The sequence below is a fragment of the Trypanosoma equiperdum genome (genome assembly GCF_001457755.1).
Source record: "Trypanosoma equiperdum strain OVI genome assembly, contig: ctg_631, whole genome shotgun sequence".
Classification (NCBI taxonomy): domain Eukaryota; phylum Euglenozoa; class Kinetoplastea; order Trypanosomatida; family Trypanosomatidae; genus Trypanosoma; species Trypanosoma equiperdum.
In genome coordinates, this window is record NW_027124567.1 from 106,801 (window position 1) to 120,829 (window position 14,029).

General features: G+C 49.0%; 4 protein-coding genes and 1 pseudogene across 5 annotated transcripts; all 5 read right to left on the reverse strand.

Moving 5' to 3' along the window:
• Positions 1-735: 735 nt before the first annotated feature.
• Positions 736-1,533, reverse strand: TEOVI_000289500 (OTU-like cysteine protease, putative; the record flags this gene model as incomplete). The annotated part of the gene is made up of 1 exon (XM_067225893.1): positions 736-1,533. The coding sequence occupies one exon, from the start codon at positions 1,531-1,533 to the stop codon at positions 736-738; it is 798 nt and encodes a 265-aa protein (XP_067081994.1).
• Positions 1,534-1,936: 403 nt separating this feature from the next.
• On the reverse strand, positions 1,937-8,446 carry TEOVI_000289600 (AAA domain containing protein, putative; the record flags this gene model as incomplete). Its single annotated transcript, XM_067225894.1, has 1 exon — positions 1,937-8,446. The coding sequence occupies one exon, from the start codon at positions 8,444-8,446 to the stop codon at positions 1,937-1,939; it is 6,510 nt and encodes a 2,169-aa protein (XP_067081995.1).
• An 877-nt stretch (positions 8,447-9,323) lies between these two features.
• Positions 9,324-10,580, reverse strand: TEOVI_000289700 (GTPase activating protein, putative; the record flags this gene model as incomplete). The annotated part of the gene is made up of 1 exon (XM_067225895.1): positions 9,324-10,580. One exon carries the CDS (start codon positions 10,578-10,580, stop codon positions 9,324-9,326), a length of 1,257 nt encoding a protein of 418 aa, XP_067081996.1.
• A 791-nt stretch (positions 10,581-11,371) lies between these two features.
• On the reverse strand, positions 11,372-12,541 carry TEOVI_000289800:pseudogene (annotated as a pseudogene). Its single transcript has one exon. A coding segment is annotated over exon 1 (1,170 nt).
• Positions 12,542-12,917: 376 nt separating this feature from the next.
• On the reverse strand, positions 12,918-13,940 carry TEOVI_000289900 (GTPase activating protein, putative; the record flags this gene model as incomplete). The annotated part of the gene is made up of 1 exon (XM_067225896.1): positions 12,918-13,940. One exon carries the CDS (start codon positions 13,938-13,940, stop codon positions 12,918-12,920), a length of 1,023 nt encoding a protein of 340 aa, XP_067081997.1.
• Between the last annotated feature and the right edge of the window lie 89 nt (positions 13,941-14,029).

The following is a 14,029-nucleotide window of genomic DNA, read 5'->3' on the forward strand; positions in this document are numbered from 1 at the left end:
CACGATGTATCACAGCTGCTACCCGCGTGTGGTGTGTACACCCCTCAGGCACAAGTGGTGGACACTCTCCACACAAATCAGTAGTGGATAAATTCTTACACTCCTAACACTTAGACACAGAACAAAAGCAACAAAAATCGGGGGAAATCCACTCATGAGCCTGCGGGAGCGCATTCTTTTCTCTCGGACGCTGCATTGGCGTCAGTACCGTCGCGGGTACACTCTCACACTGCTGACACAGAAAGTGAGTGTAAGACAAACAAACAAGAGGGGATGGAGAGGGCACAACCGTACGACAACCAAGGCAAAATATGAGACGAGTTCACACGTGAAATGGCAACACCAATTCCACGCGGTAGTCCCCTACATCTGCTGGAGGGTTATTGGCAGATCATGCATCAGCATCACGGCACTCATCCAAACCCCACTTACATGTTAGACCAAACCGCCCACTCCACTGCATCATTCCCTACTGGAATATGGGGGAAAAAACGTGCCAACGAAACAATCCCACGCCGCACCACTACACACAAACAACATGTTAAGGTACAGGTGTGACAAAACGATAGGCCTTTCGCAGTGTTGTTTGGAAGTGGTGCCCTCCTCAACACGATCAAACCACGCACATCTAACCGGCCATGCTGCAAATGAGTTCACATAACTTCACAGACCGCATATAGAGTTAGGTAATACAAAAATATAATGTCAGTGTGAAAGCACTAAACGGATACCAGATTACCGCAAACGCAACTTTTTAGCCTCGTCAGCAACGAAGCGTCTAGCACGATTAAGGACTTCGGCATCCGTAGAACTAAACAGGACCTGATCCTCGCTCTCTTGAGGTGAATTAAACATGGGGTTCATAGCGATAGCATCGTAGTGCTGCCCATTAAACACAACATAGGCACGAACGGTATAATTGTTGTCTTCACCGAAGTGCAAAACATTAGACGACGTCAAATCAAGTGCAACAATCTCAGTTTGCGTGAGGAAACTGAGGACCATAAGTTCGATCGCCCCGCCCCAAGCGTTTGGGTTCCGTATGAAATCGACGTACTCGCGGTTTGGCCGGTCAAGAATCGTTTTCTCATTAAAGACATTCGGATATGCTTGCACAATATCGGCGCACTCTTTGCGCAGGGACGGTCCATCCACTCGGCTCTTGTTACGGAGGACATAAGCTGCAGCATGGAACAAACAAGAATTATCTGAAGGGCAAACGCGCCGAACAAAATGCCACTTGCCGTCAACTGGGGGCACGTAACGACCTTCTGTCTTCCCCTTAACCACATCCGCCTCGCCCACTTGCACAATTACGTTTCCTCCCCCCGGAAGCACACTGGCAATGGAAGCAGCGCCATCACCAACCTCAACGGGACGTGGTGGGAACCCACTAAGAATCCGCAATTGCGAGCACGGCACGTCGGTTAGGGAACTGATAGATTGCACGAACGAACCCCAAGTCGTAGTGCCATCAAGATCCATGGAAACAGGCTCCTTGCCTTTCGGGAGGCGAACCCGGAAGCGCAGCATTTTTGTCCCCACGCACTCACTAAATAACGTGTCCCCCGCTGGGTCAGTAATTCGAAATGAAATGGCGACTCAAAGAGTGTATGAAGTGAAGAAAAAACAAAAAGGAACGGGAAAGAAAAGAAGGAGGTATAGAGATGGGAAGGGGACACACCAACAGCCTGCAAAAAAAAAAAAATCCAAAGATGATGAAGCCACAGTGCTCTATATATTTTTGCTCTACCTGAAATGTACGCGCGGGTTCGCAACATCTAAACAGAGGGCACCTGTAGCACATGAAAGAAGGGGGCAACAAAATACTATGCAGGATACCTCTCTTTTCTTTCCATCTATTTACATAACCATCTTCACCGTTTCTGACAATCGTGGGAAGAACAGTAACGTACACTTCAACGAAGATAATATCTCAAACAGGCTCGGTCTCACAACCGCAGTGTATTGAAAGCTCCTTTTCGCGGCCATACTTGGAATTCTCCCACTCATCGCAAAGCTCTGCAAACTTTTCATTCTGCGTAATACTGTTGGAATGCATCGTTATAGTTTTGTACAATGTAGATTGCTTGCTGAAAATTTCAAACTTCTTCTTGTACTGCTTGGCTTGTATCTCACTATTCTTGGGATTAAAGCATTTCATGTGAAGGGCAATATACTTTAGCGCAGACTCTTCCAGCGAAAGCCCGTAGTACTTTGGGCGCACCTCCGCCACGGCTATCAGAGCGTGCGCAACAGGGTCGTAAAGTATACGGCGGATGAACTCCTCTTCATCAATGGTAGACATCGTCTTACCTTCCGGTAGTGGCACCTTCCGCGAGGGCGGCAACTTCGCTCCGTCCACATATTGCCATGGACGCATGAGGAACCTTCGGACTGCTTCCTCATCAAGTAAGGCGTAGTAGCAACCGCCATACTCAACAATGCAAGACGGGTTACCTTTCCTTGCCACAGGTTCCAATACACCACGAAGGCCTCGGTTTTCCCGTGTATCGTATAAGAGAACAGGACAGCATCCCTCCAACTCGAACGCATATTCTGTGCTGGGTTGTACCCGCACGGGAAGAGGGGTCGGGAGGGCTTTGAATCCGGGTGGAAGCGTCACCTGCGAGGGACACAGAAGAAACCTCTCGAGGTACTCCTCAGAAGAAAAAAAGTAGTACTGGCCATCGTACAAAGCCGCGAAACGGCAGTCAGCCTTCTCCTGGTCCACAAGGTTTTCACCCAAACACCAACTGTAAGGGCAGAACCAGCGATATGGTGAGAGATGCGTTTCAATATCGGCTACCGTGTGGTATGAATTGTCTATATCTATAGGGAACCCCGTTAGGTGAGATAAAATTGCACGACCCTCGTTGACGACGAAACCATCAATACAGTCGCAAATTTCAGAGAGACCGGCGACAGATACTCGAGCTGTCGTCAGTTGCTTCTCAATGGTGGCCGTTGACTTCATTAGGGTCGCAACGTCCCTGTAATTGTCATCAAACTGAAATATTTTGTCCACCTTAAGTCCCCACGCCAAAAGCAGACGGTATTGGTCGGGGGTCCTCGGCAAGTTGTGGAGCACAACGCCGTTCTGCTTAGCATCAGCCGCATTGAGTCGATGACCTAGCAACCGGGCCACCAAAGCATCATCCACAGAACCGCTAAGAACAGCATCAATAGCTTTTCTCGACAAAGAAAGCAAGGAAGCATTTACTGCGCTCCAGGAGAGGAGCTTCGGAAGAGAAAGATAAATCCAGTTTAGATTGAAGGCTACGTGCTCAGCGGTACATCGCTTCCTCGACGGCCCGCTATTCTCAGGGGGATACGCACCGTCATCGTCATAAAATGTAATCACGGGCATGCTCCGTAGTGGAGGCTGTGGCGGAGGCTGTTGAATGAAAAGAAGAGGATTCTGCATGTAGCGTAAGAGCGTTTCATCACTCTCGAAGAAGAATAAACGGCCATGGAGGAGGGCCACACGCTGGCATGTACGAAGCCATTCACGTCGACGTCGATTAGCGAATTTTTCGGTGATTTCATCCAGTAACTCTGAATCCAGCTCACTCATCTCCTCATCGTCACCACTTTCAGTGTCTCCCTCCGTGGAAGACGTGTCTAACTGAGGGGGCTCTGGCTTTCTATCGCCGGAGTCGAGAGTGTCTTCTGATTCATCTTTACCCTCACTTCCTTCAGGAACTGCTGTCCCCTGGGCGTCGGAAGAAGACGAGTCAGGTTCTATCAAAGGTTCCTCCTCCAGATATGCACCATCCGGCCTCCATTTGCATACACGCCTACTTCCGTGTCTGAGGTCATACAGCGTCACGGGATCGGTGCTGCCGAAGCATGACAGGGTTGCCTCGCCTGACTCGAGCATCCGAGTGGCATCCTCATACCGCACAATTTGCGGGGCGTGCAAAAGGGAGCGACGATTTTCTAAAAACCTACTCAACCGACGGACCGCCCTGCGAAAAACGGCATTCCGGGAGAGATCGCCATTGAGTACGATCATCGGGATTGAACGCTCCTCAACAGCTTCCGCAAATTCTCCAACGGCTTCTTTTTCCACGATCAAATCTTGATCAAATGGACGCTCATTAGCTTCATCCTCTTGGCTTTCATCGTTCCCACCTCCAGCAGCTCCTTCGTCCCCGAGCTCCTCGTCTATGTCTGACTCCGGGTCATCTGCGCCAATGTGGCGACGGCGCCACCTGGCCACTTCACGCTCCTTCCGCCTATCTTCATACTCTAACCTCCTCAAAAGTTTGGCTTCTTCATTAACCACGGGCTCCTCACGGACTTCTGGTATACCACCTGATGACATTTCAGAATAACTTACGCTGCTCATCGCCTCCTTGTTACGTTTAATATAGATTTCATCCGAAACCTCCATATTCACTGTAACCTCAGGAATAGCGTCCACGGATGATAGAACCTCTATATCACCGTCAGAAAAGGGAGGGCACACCATGATGTAACCCTTCGAAGCGAAGGGCTCTATGTGCGTTACACAACCCGCAACCTTCAGGTATGCCTCACTTAGCCGCAACTGACGGTCATGCTCAGTTTCAGGCTCGAATGCCAAATGTTCCTGCAACCGCGCTTCGGCCTCTTCGTCGAGTTCATCCTCCTCTTCATCCCCATTGTTTGCCGCCTCCTCGCGTCGCTCCAGCTCTCGCTCAGCTTCCTCACGCAACTTCATGCGCCGCTCCTGTTCTGGGTCAAACTCCTGCACCTCTTTTAAGATCCCCGCGGCTAATGCAAGATAAGGATTGTCAAAAGTCTGCGGTGGGATAAAAATATTGCTAATCACGCCACCTGTGGGAGTCATAGCGACTTCAACGCACTGGTCAAACAACTTCCTATTGTATTGGAAATACGGCACGTCGTAGGCTTCGTGGAGTGATTGTGCAAGGGTCTTCTTACCACTTTTCGACTGACCAACGATCCACATGCGACATGGGGGAAGCGAATACGAGGAACGCATGTAACGAAGGGGGTTGAACTCAAACTTTGTTTTCGCCTCCAGTGAAGCAAATGTGTACACGTAACCTCGATACTGCAGACAATGATCACTCTGGCCTCGTACTAAAAGTCTCCTTTCGCAAAGAGTCACCGGACAAAACTCCAACGTGGTACCAAACTGGTTTAGGAACGTTTTTCCTGGTTTGATGGCGGGGTTGACTGCGGTTGGTACATCATCCTCCTCGTTTTCATCATCATCAAACTCCTGTGCATCTTCCTCATCATCCTCACCCACCGCATCATCAACAACGCCCACCCCAACAGGGTCCATACCAGGGCATACAGCTTGCATGATTTCCGTGACTAACGCGTGCACATCCTTGTCATTAACGACAATACGGTGAATGGCGACGTCATGAGGTGACACCTCAGCCACGATATCGACACCACCGTCCGGAAGGTCTGACAACTTATCCAGCACGACCTCTTGCGGGAGAAGAACCTTTGGAACTTCGCCGCTATTTTCCTCCACCCCTTCAGCTGCTGACGGTTCCAGCACCGCACTATCCTCCGCCTTCGTCGGTTTCTCATACTGCAGTACGACCACTGTGCGAGGTACGACCTTCTCTGAAAACAATTGATCGAACCCACTAAGGGGGTTGTCGTCCAACGCGTGCACCAAAACGGGGACAAGTGTATTCTGGCGTTCAAGCCTCTCTTCCAAATTTTTCGCGATGCGTGTGGCAATAGTCTCCGGTGCCTCCGCCTTCTTCTCCCACCCCTTGTATTCCTCTACGGTAACTTCTTCCACAACAGACTTAGCTTTCTTGCCCTTACCTTTTCCAGGACTCTTCTGAGACTTCTTCTTTCGCTTCTCTTGCGCCAAACGCTTCTTCAGCCGATCAGCACGCTGCTTTCGCTCAACAACTTCATACTTTGTTCTATTTGACAACACTTCTGCACGCTTCCCCTTCAACAACCGGTGACTGTCCCAAAGGGTAGTGAACTCACTAAAGGCCATGGGAGTTAGATCCAGTTGCTCGTGCAGTTTCCGTACCAATATTTGCATATCAGTGGGTGAAAGTTGCGCATCATTCTGAGGTTCAACAAGGGAAAGAAGAAGTATTGGTTCCCTACTCAGCGGAAGTGTACCAAGATAGAGGCATGGGTTTGCCCTAAACATCGAAAGCTTTTCCTCGGATGCGAGGTAAAAGAGCTGCTGCCGAAACACACATCCGAAAGCTATGGAGCCCTCTACCAAGACGCCATGCTCAGCAAATGTCACAGGGCAGAAACGCTTCCACCGACTTGAGGTCATTACACCGAAGTTGGTGGCAAACTCCTCCGTGAGACGCTCGATATCCGGGTCATCAAATACGCTTCCTTCCCTTTCGGGGTCCCGTTCCACCTTGTCAACAAGGGCCCAGGGTCTGACGCAGGGTTGTAATGACAGCGTGTCCACAATGTAGGTAACAGCCTCCTCCGCAACGGAAGCACAGTCAACCGTCAAACACCGACCCATCAAGCGGGCACGACAGAGAGCGGTCTCGAAACATGGCAATGCTGTCAGAGACATTTCATTACCGCTTTCGTATCCCTCGGAGAGAGTTTGCGCAACGAGCCTCCTTAATCTCAATTCCCTATACTTCTTGGTACGGGCGATGCGGGAATCAGCCTGCTCAATCTTCCTCTCTTCTTGTACAGTTTGATCCTCAAGTAACTGTTTCAAGTCCTTCTCAACTTCCTCGGGATCCAGCTCCGGAGCGTTCGCTTCCTCGCCTTCCGGTGCCTCCGCACCACCCTCCACCTCCTGTTTTGTAGTAATTTGCGACAATGTCGCCTTCAACTCCTCAATTTTTTGCGCCAGTGCCTCGTAAGAAGCTTCCTCTTCTTTCTCCTCTTTCAAAAGACTCAGTTCTTCCTGGTGGTCTGACTCCCGTGCCGCCAGTGTAGCCTCAAGTCGTTCGGGGTGAAACTCGTTTTCACAATCCACCAGCACAAATGTGGTGGGCACAAGTTCATCCAAAAGACCACAATCGGTAAAAAAACTGATTTTCTCCGCGTCATTCTCGCTAGAAAAAAATGGAATATCGCTGAACACATAACCCCTATACCGTGTTTCGCTGCTACATATCTTCTTGCGTACAAGTGCTGCGAGGGTTGCGAGCGAAATGGGGGCATCTGCATCCGTGCATTCACGTAACTGTGCCCCGAGTGGATCGGCCGGAGCTGCAGCTTCTGCTTCGAGGGCGAGCTCTCCAGCATCCAAGTGAACGCAACCCAACCGCTTCGCCAAGGAAGCCGCCAGATGTGACTTTCCAACACCCCGCCGGCCATGAACAATAATGCGGTTGGAACTGCAATTCATGCGGTAAAGTTCCTCCATCCATTTACTCCGCTCGAGCTCTTCTGGAATGTAGAGATCGTTCGGGTCGACCAGCATGCGGCCTTCTGTGGGCTGCATGTACTGTTGGAAAAGTGCGAATGGGGGAAGTTCGTCTGAGCCCTGTAGAGCTTCTTCACTGCGGGCACAACATTTTTCAAAATATTCTACATCACTTCCACCAACACTGTAAAACTTACACATGTAGCGACACACATCCACAAACTGTTTTTTTAACATAACACCTCGCTCGTTGAGGTGCCTGAGCCACAACGTCTTGGCAGCCACAACTAATCCTGCTTCCGTGGCGTTTACGAATATCGAAAGGCAAAACCACAGAACGAATTTAGTGAAAGAGTTCAGCTCAAGAGGGGTTTCTGGGCTCACTTCCGCAACTTCACAGCCGTTTTGAGATGCGATAAGCAGCCCCCACAGCTTGTCATAAACCGCCGGGTACTCAGGAGGAGACACAAAATCAACGAAAGTCTTAAATAGAGTCCGCAGCTGCTTCGTGTGAACAATAGTGGAACGCATCGTAAGAACTTTGTCACGTGGCAGCAGTCCAAAAGGTTCTACATCATAAGTTATCGACTCTAACAAGTCCTTCAGTACCTGAATGTGCTGTCTTTCCGTGACTGCCAGCCACTTCTGGTCCATGTCGGCCCACTCCATCCACTGCGACTCGACACGCTCCAGAAACTCACGGAAATCACCCCAGCTGTATTCGACAGAATTTTCCTCATCCCCTTTGTCTAAAATCGCGGCGACAGCAGCTTCCACATCGGCGTCCACAGGATTCGTGTGGCACGCCGTGTAGACACAACCAGCGAGGTGTTGCATCTCATCAACAGGAACCACTGCATCCCGTATTGTCACGGGTGGGTCCAGTTTTGCTGCCGCAGCCTCAGAAGTGTCCTCCACGGAGGATTGCTGTGGCACTACACCCACATTGCCGCTTTCAGCACCAAGAATTGGTGTCTTCTCAAATGTGGCGTGGAATTTGGCCACGGAGGGCAACGCACACCACAACTTCTCAGCCACGCTGTCAAATGTCTCTTCCACATCCACAACAACGGGTTGCGCTGCCTTCATTTGAACAAGGACTCCTCCTTCCTACCTATCAGTTTAATGGTGGCTCACCTTGTTGACCTTTATTATCTGTTCCGTTCTTGTTTCTTTTCCTCCTTATACATCCGCACAAGTAAACAAGGAAAGGAGTACGCCAGTGAGTAAGTGCGAAAGAAAGAAAAGACAACACGTTGCTAAAGTACCAAATATATGATCACAAAAAAAAGGGGGGGCGGTAGCAGAGGTTGCGCCTTTCGAATGTTTAGTTAGCTAATTGGTTTAAGACGAGAATAACCATGAAAACGGAAAAATGAGCGCAAGTGAGCCTCAACGCTTGTGTGTTACAGCACCTAATGTAAACACCAAGGAAAGACTTAGAAACTTGAAAGGAAGGGTGGAAAATAAGGTGACTCACAAAGATAAATGAGAAAAAAAAAACACCACCAACATATGGAAAACGGATACCGCAGCTGGCATGAATACAAGTAAAAATGGGCACTTGTGTGTGTGTCACTGCTACAGTAACGACAACAATGAGGTAGTTTTTTTATCCTGTATGGTAACGAAAAAAAAAAAGTATATGCGAAACAGTCGCGACCGCAGCCGAAAAAAAAAGGGGGAACGGTACCTAAACGGAAAGCAAACGGAAAGTGGAACAAACGAAAGAGCCCTGTTGTCAGAAAAAAATGTCACAACAGCCCCGAAACAGAACCATATCCAAAACTTTCTGCTGGCACAATAAAGATGCGGGGAACCACCAATAAAATGTACCCGGGCAAACCACCTGTTCCTGGAAGACAAAAAGAGAGGGTCTAAACTAAAAGATGAAGAAGCGCCGGCACAAAGATCATTTATGTACGATGACGAGATAATTAGCCACAAAATGCAGTGAACACACAGCTCACACCTGCCCTTCACGTTTGGTTAATTCATACTCCCTCGCGAAGGCCTCCAGCTCAGCTGTCTTAAACCGGACCCCATGTGCTCGCCGAATAAGTTCATCAGGATCTTTGCCCTGTTCAAGAGTTTTCGTTGCAAAGATGATCTCCTCAAAAGACATGGCAAGCAATCGCCGCTCCTCCAACTTCAGCAAAACAATAGCGATACGAAATATAATCTTCCACCCCTCACTCAAAAAAATGTCCCAAATCCTCAACACAGCACGAAAGTTAAAGTCATACACAAACAGTGTCATAAACCACCGTGAGGCATAGTATGTTGGGTGAACACCAAGCTCCTCAAAGTGCTCGTATAGGTTTGGAAGCAGTTTGGCCATCAACCGCTGTAACTGGTAGAAAAGTTTATGAAGCATAGGAAACCCCGGTTTGTACATCTCCCGCAACCGATACTTTTCGCCGTTCATGAGAGTGTGCAAAGCCCAAAATGTCTCCTCCTCGGTCATCTGCGTGTAGAGCGCACCAACAACAAATGCCATGCCCTGCACATACCCCACCTCCGGGTCGATGTTAGCGTAGGCGTGAAGTACATTGCGCAAAAATGTCTGTCCAATACCGCCCTCTTCTCTAAACAAAACGTGCTTCGGGAAGGTCCTCGGAAGGTCCCGCGAAATTGTTCCTTTCAACCCTTCATCCGAGATATCTTTGAGGCGAAGGCAATCATATGTGCCCTCGTTGCCGGGGTTCAGCATTTCCAAGTACGAGCCTATCAATAGCTGCCACGCTGCACCCCGAAAAGAAGATGGAATACCCTTGCGGCAGCGCGACTTCACTTTACTACGACGTTTCTTGCTCATTGACTCCCAGTTCGCCTGCATCTTCTGCCACTTCACCTCGCGCCGAGCAACACGTTTACCGTCAATGCCTCTGATGTACCGCTGCACCCGATCATGTTCTTCTTCATCGATAATGAAGCCAAACTCATCGACAAGTAGATTTTCTTCATTTTCTGGGTTGCCAGAAGCGCTCACCGAGGCGGACTCCACAGAGCTGTCATCGTCTTGTTCATCCGTACCAACAGGAGGGGCAAGAACTGAGTCAGCACCTACGGTAGCATTAAGACCAGGGTCTGGAACTGGTACCGGAACATTTTGGGCAGCAGAGGCATCAGTGGACGCGGAGCAATGAAAGTTGCTTTTGGCAGTTTCTATGCTGTTGTTGCAATCCCCTGGTCGACCAAGAACATTCCCCCCATCCGACATGGCAAATGGGTGATGGCGTCACCGAGTAAATATGACGGAAACGGTAAAACAAAGGGGGGGGGACAACAGCCCGACAATCCGAGAAATGAATCAGCGGAAACGACGGGAAGGGGAGGGGGGACCTGCGCACACGCTCGAGTCTATCGCTAGGCTGGAAGGTGTAATAAAGCAACCTTTATATAAAAAGGGAAAAAGAAGGAGACTTTCAAAAGGCAAAAGACCGACTCGTGAGAAGGTAGTTGGGAAGTGAATAAGTACATGCAACATGCAACATGTCCACCTTCCAAAAAAGAAAAAAGAAAAAAAATACGTGTCTCTCTCATTCCTCCAAAGATACACAACAAAAGTCCCCACATATCCAACAAACAGTACCTATTGCCTCACTACACCGGCATGGCTTGAAGTGATACCGCCACTCCGCATGGTACCTACACGCCACGGCGTCAGGGAGAGTAGAAAGCAAAAGAAAACCTGAACAAGCGATTGTCTGGCAACGAAAGTCAAGTAAGGTGGGGAACAAGACGAAACAACACCAATCACAAAGTTCGATGACGTTTAAATTGCGACGGTAAACTTGCTGATGTGCCGTCTCAACGAACACATACACATCTTTTTATATATAAATGCCAATTGCACGAACAACCGGACAGCACCGACAACCAGAGAACGGCGCACACCAGTTATTATCGACACAGCAGCTAATGATACAAATATACAAAAACGAGTGCATAAGGTTGGGAAAATAACGCACTCTGAGGGTAGCAAACATTCTCCCCTCCCCCGGGAATGCATTAACATCGGAGTGCGAAGTAGCGCATTCGCCATCGCTGCAGCAATCGAACGCCGTACTTTCGAGCGGTTTCACGTACAGAAAAGGGAATTAAATCTGCCGCAATCCCCGGTGGCGGTGTCTCCACACAATCAACACAACGTTCAACCATGGCGTGCAGCGACCGCTGCATGCCTGCACTCATTGAACTCTCCGGGAACTCCTGCGGCCCAACGCCAATGTAAAAGAGAACCGGCTTCGCGGGGCGCGACCCCCGGGGACCATAAATCTTTTCCCAAGCAGGAAGGTACCGTGGATTACTGAGATGTTGGTGCAAGTAATATGTGTAATGCCCAGCCCGCACAAAATTTATAACAAACTCCTCGGTTATGCTGTCGCAGGAAGTAATAAAGGCAGATGCATGAGGACCTGTGATCAGTGCATCAAACCTCATGTATTGAGGTGGCGTGTATGAGCCACCTACCGCCTCTTTGCTAAAACGATGGATAACTTCCTGATCGGCAGATGTATTGCGGTATGCGTAGAGTTTGGTATTTTGTAGCTGATTCACGTTGTTAAATGGCTCTCTGGAATCTGCAATAATTCCCAAAACCGTTTGAAACGTTTTCACATTGTACGTGCGACGGAGAAGCAAGTTGTACGTGTACTCCCGCCTGTGGTAAACGCGGAGTTGGTTCATGTTTTCAATGACAATTGGATGGCGGTTTGCGCCTGTGAAAGACGAATGGTAGTGTGTGAGAGCGAACCCCATATTTCGGTACGCAAAAAGCGTGCGATCCTCAATGTGTCTCCGTATTGGTGCAGCGTTGGGCTCCGCAGGGTCAACAATCGCAACAGGGATCGTTTCATGAATGTGCATCGCGCCCCTCCTCCAAAACCCTCCCAGTTGCCCAATTTGCTTATTCGCTCGCTTATCATTCCACGAAGCGGAGTGAGCGATTGCTGGTGTGTGTATGGAAAAGAATAATACCCACAACCTGGCGCATCTCACAACGCCAGAACGAACAGTGAACATAGTGATTTTTAGAGAGGAAATGGCAAGAACAGTAATAATAGAAACACTACCCACACTTCCGTTTACAGTGCACCAGAAGCCCCCATGCAAATAAGCCACGAACAAGTGTAGAGGAAAAGAGAAACAAACAAAGTAAATACATCCACAACCCGTCATGGCCAGCGGCGAGTACCTGCACCGGCACCAACAAGTGACGAGTCTTCATTAACTGGAGTGTGTTTACCCCTCTATTTCACACACCTCTTTACTGCTGCAACTTACTTGGGAGTTGATATGTTTTGACATGCCGAATACTTGGCAGCCTTGCACCGTATGGACGCCTCGTAGCCCTACAAAAATGAGAACTTTCCAACACAAGCATGACTCCCTGCAAACATGAAATACACCAGCACACATTGCATAACGGCTAGTAGGGAAAACTTGAAAAACGTTGTAATCATGCTTGGCAAGATGCGGTGATAAAATAGACGTTGTCCTTCCGAGTGTGCTGATCAGATACAAAATTTGTTTCACCACCACGCTATCCTTCATTTTAGAGCTGTTGACAAAACTTCCTCTCCCACCGGACTAAATCAGCCGTCTTAAACTTCACACTTAGGGCCTTACGGATGACCTCCACCTCATCCTTTCCTTCATGAGCGGTGTTCAGTGCAATCAGTAACTCTGCACCATCCCTCGCGCGATCGAGAGCGCTTTTGTGCAGCAATAGAAGAGCAATCGCCACACGATGAATGATCTTCCACCCCTCACAAAGGAACATATCCCAAATACGGGAGAGTAAACCAAAGTTGAAGTGGTATGCAAACAATGTCAGGTACCAGTTGGCTGCAAAGGTAGACAACTCAATGCCATACTCCATGAGCCGTTTGAGCAATTTCTTGCAATGGCGCCCCAACAGTTTCTGCAGTTGATGTAAGCGAACAAAGAGAAGGGGGAATCCAGGAGCATATAACTTGGCCATGGAGTATCTTGGGTTCTCCATAATCGAAACAAATGCACTGAATGTGCTCTCTTCATCCCCAATTTGGATAAGAAGTGTTCCTACGAGAAAGCCCATTCCTTGAACATACCCCGTCTCCGGGTTGAGATTAGCATAGGCGCGAAGAATACTACGCAACCCCATTTGCCCTGTGCTACCCGGTTTATTAAACAATCTATGGGTTGGAAATGTCCTTCCAAGGTCACGCTCGATTATTTCAAACATTGCTGCATCGCGCGGCTGCTGGCTCATAAGAAGATGATAATCCCCGTATTTCTCAAGTTGCCAACCATATGTCATCAGAAGCAGTGGCCACACTGTTTTTCTTTGTGACTGCGGAACACCGACTCGACATAACTTTTTCTTTTTCATATGAGCGCAACCATCCCACCGCAGCAACGCTTTCGACCACCGCTCTCGTACACTCAACTTCTCGGGGTGGACACGAAGGAATTCCTCCTCCATGGCCTTTTCTTCTGAGCTTATAAAAAAACCGAATCGGTCGGTTTCAGCCCCCTCCGTTTCCCGCAGGTTTCGCCCCAACGTGGATGTCGGGATGGTCCTCGACCCCACCATTAAAGGAGGTGGGCGGAATCAACGCCACGCAGCTGATGAAGATAAATTGTAAGGTGAGCAAACGGTGAAAAGAAGCAAAAAAAAAAAAA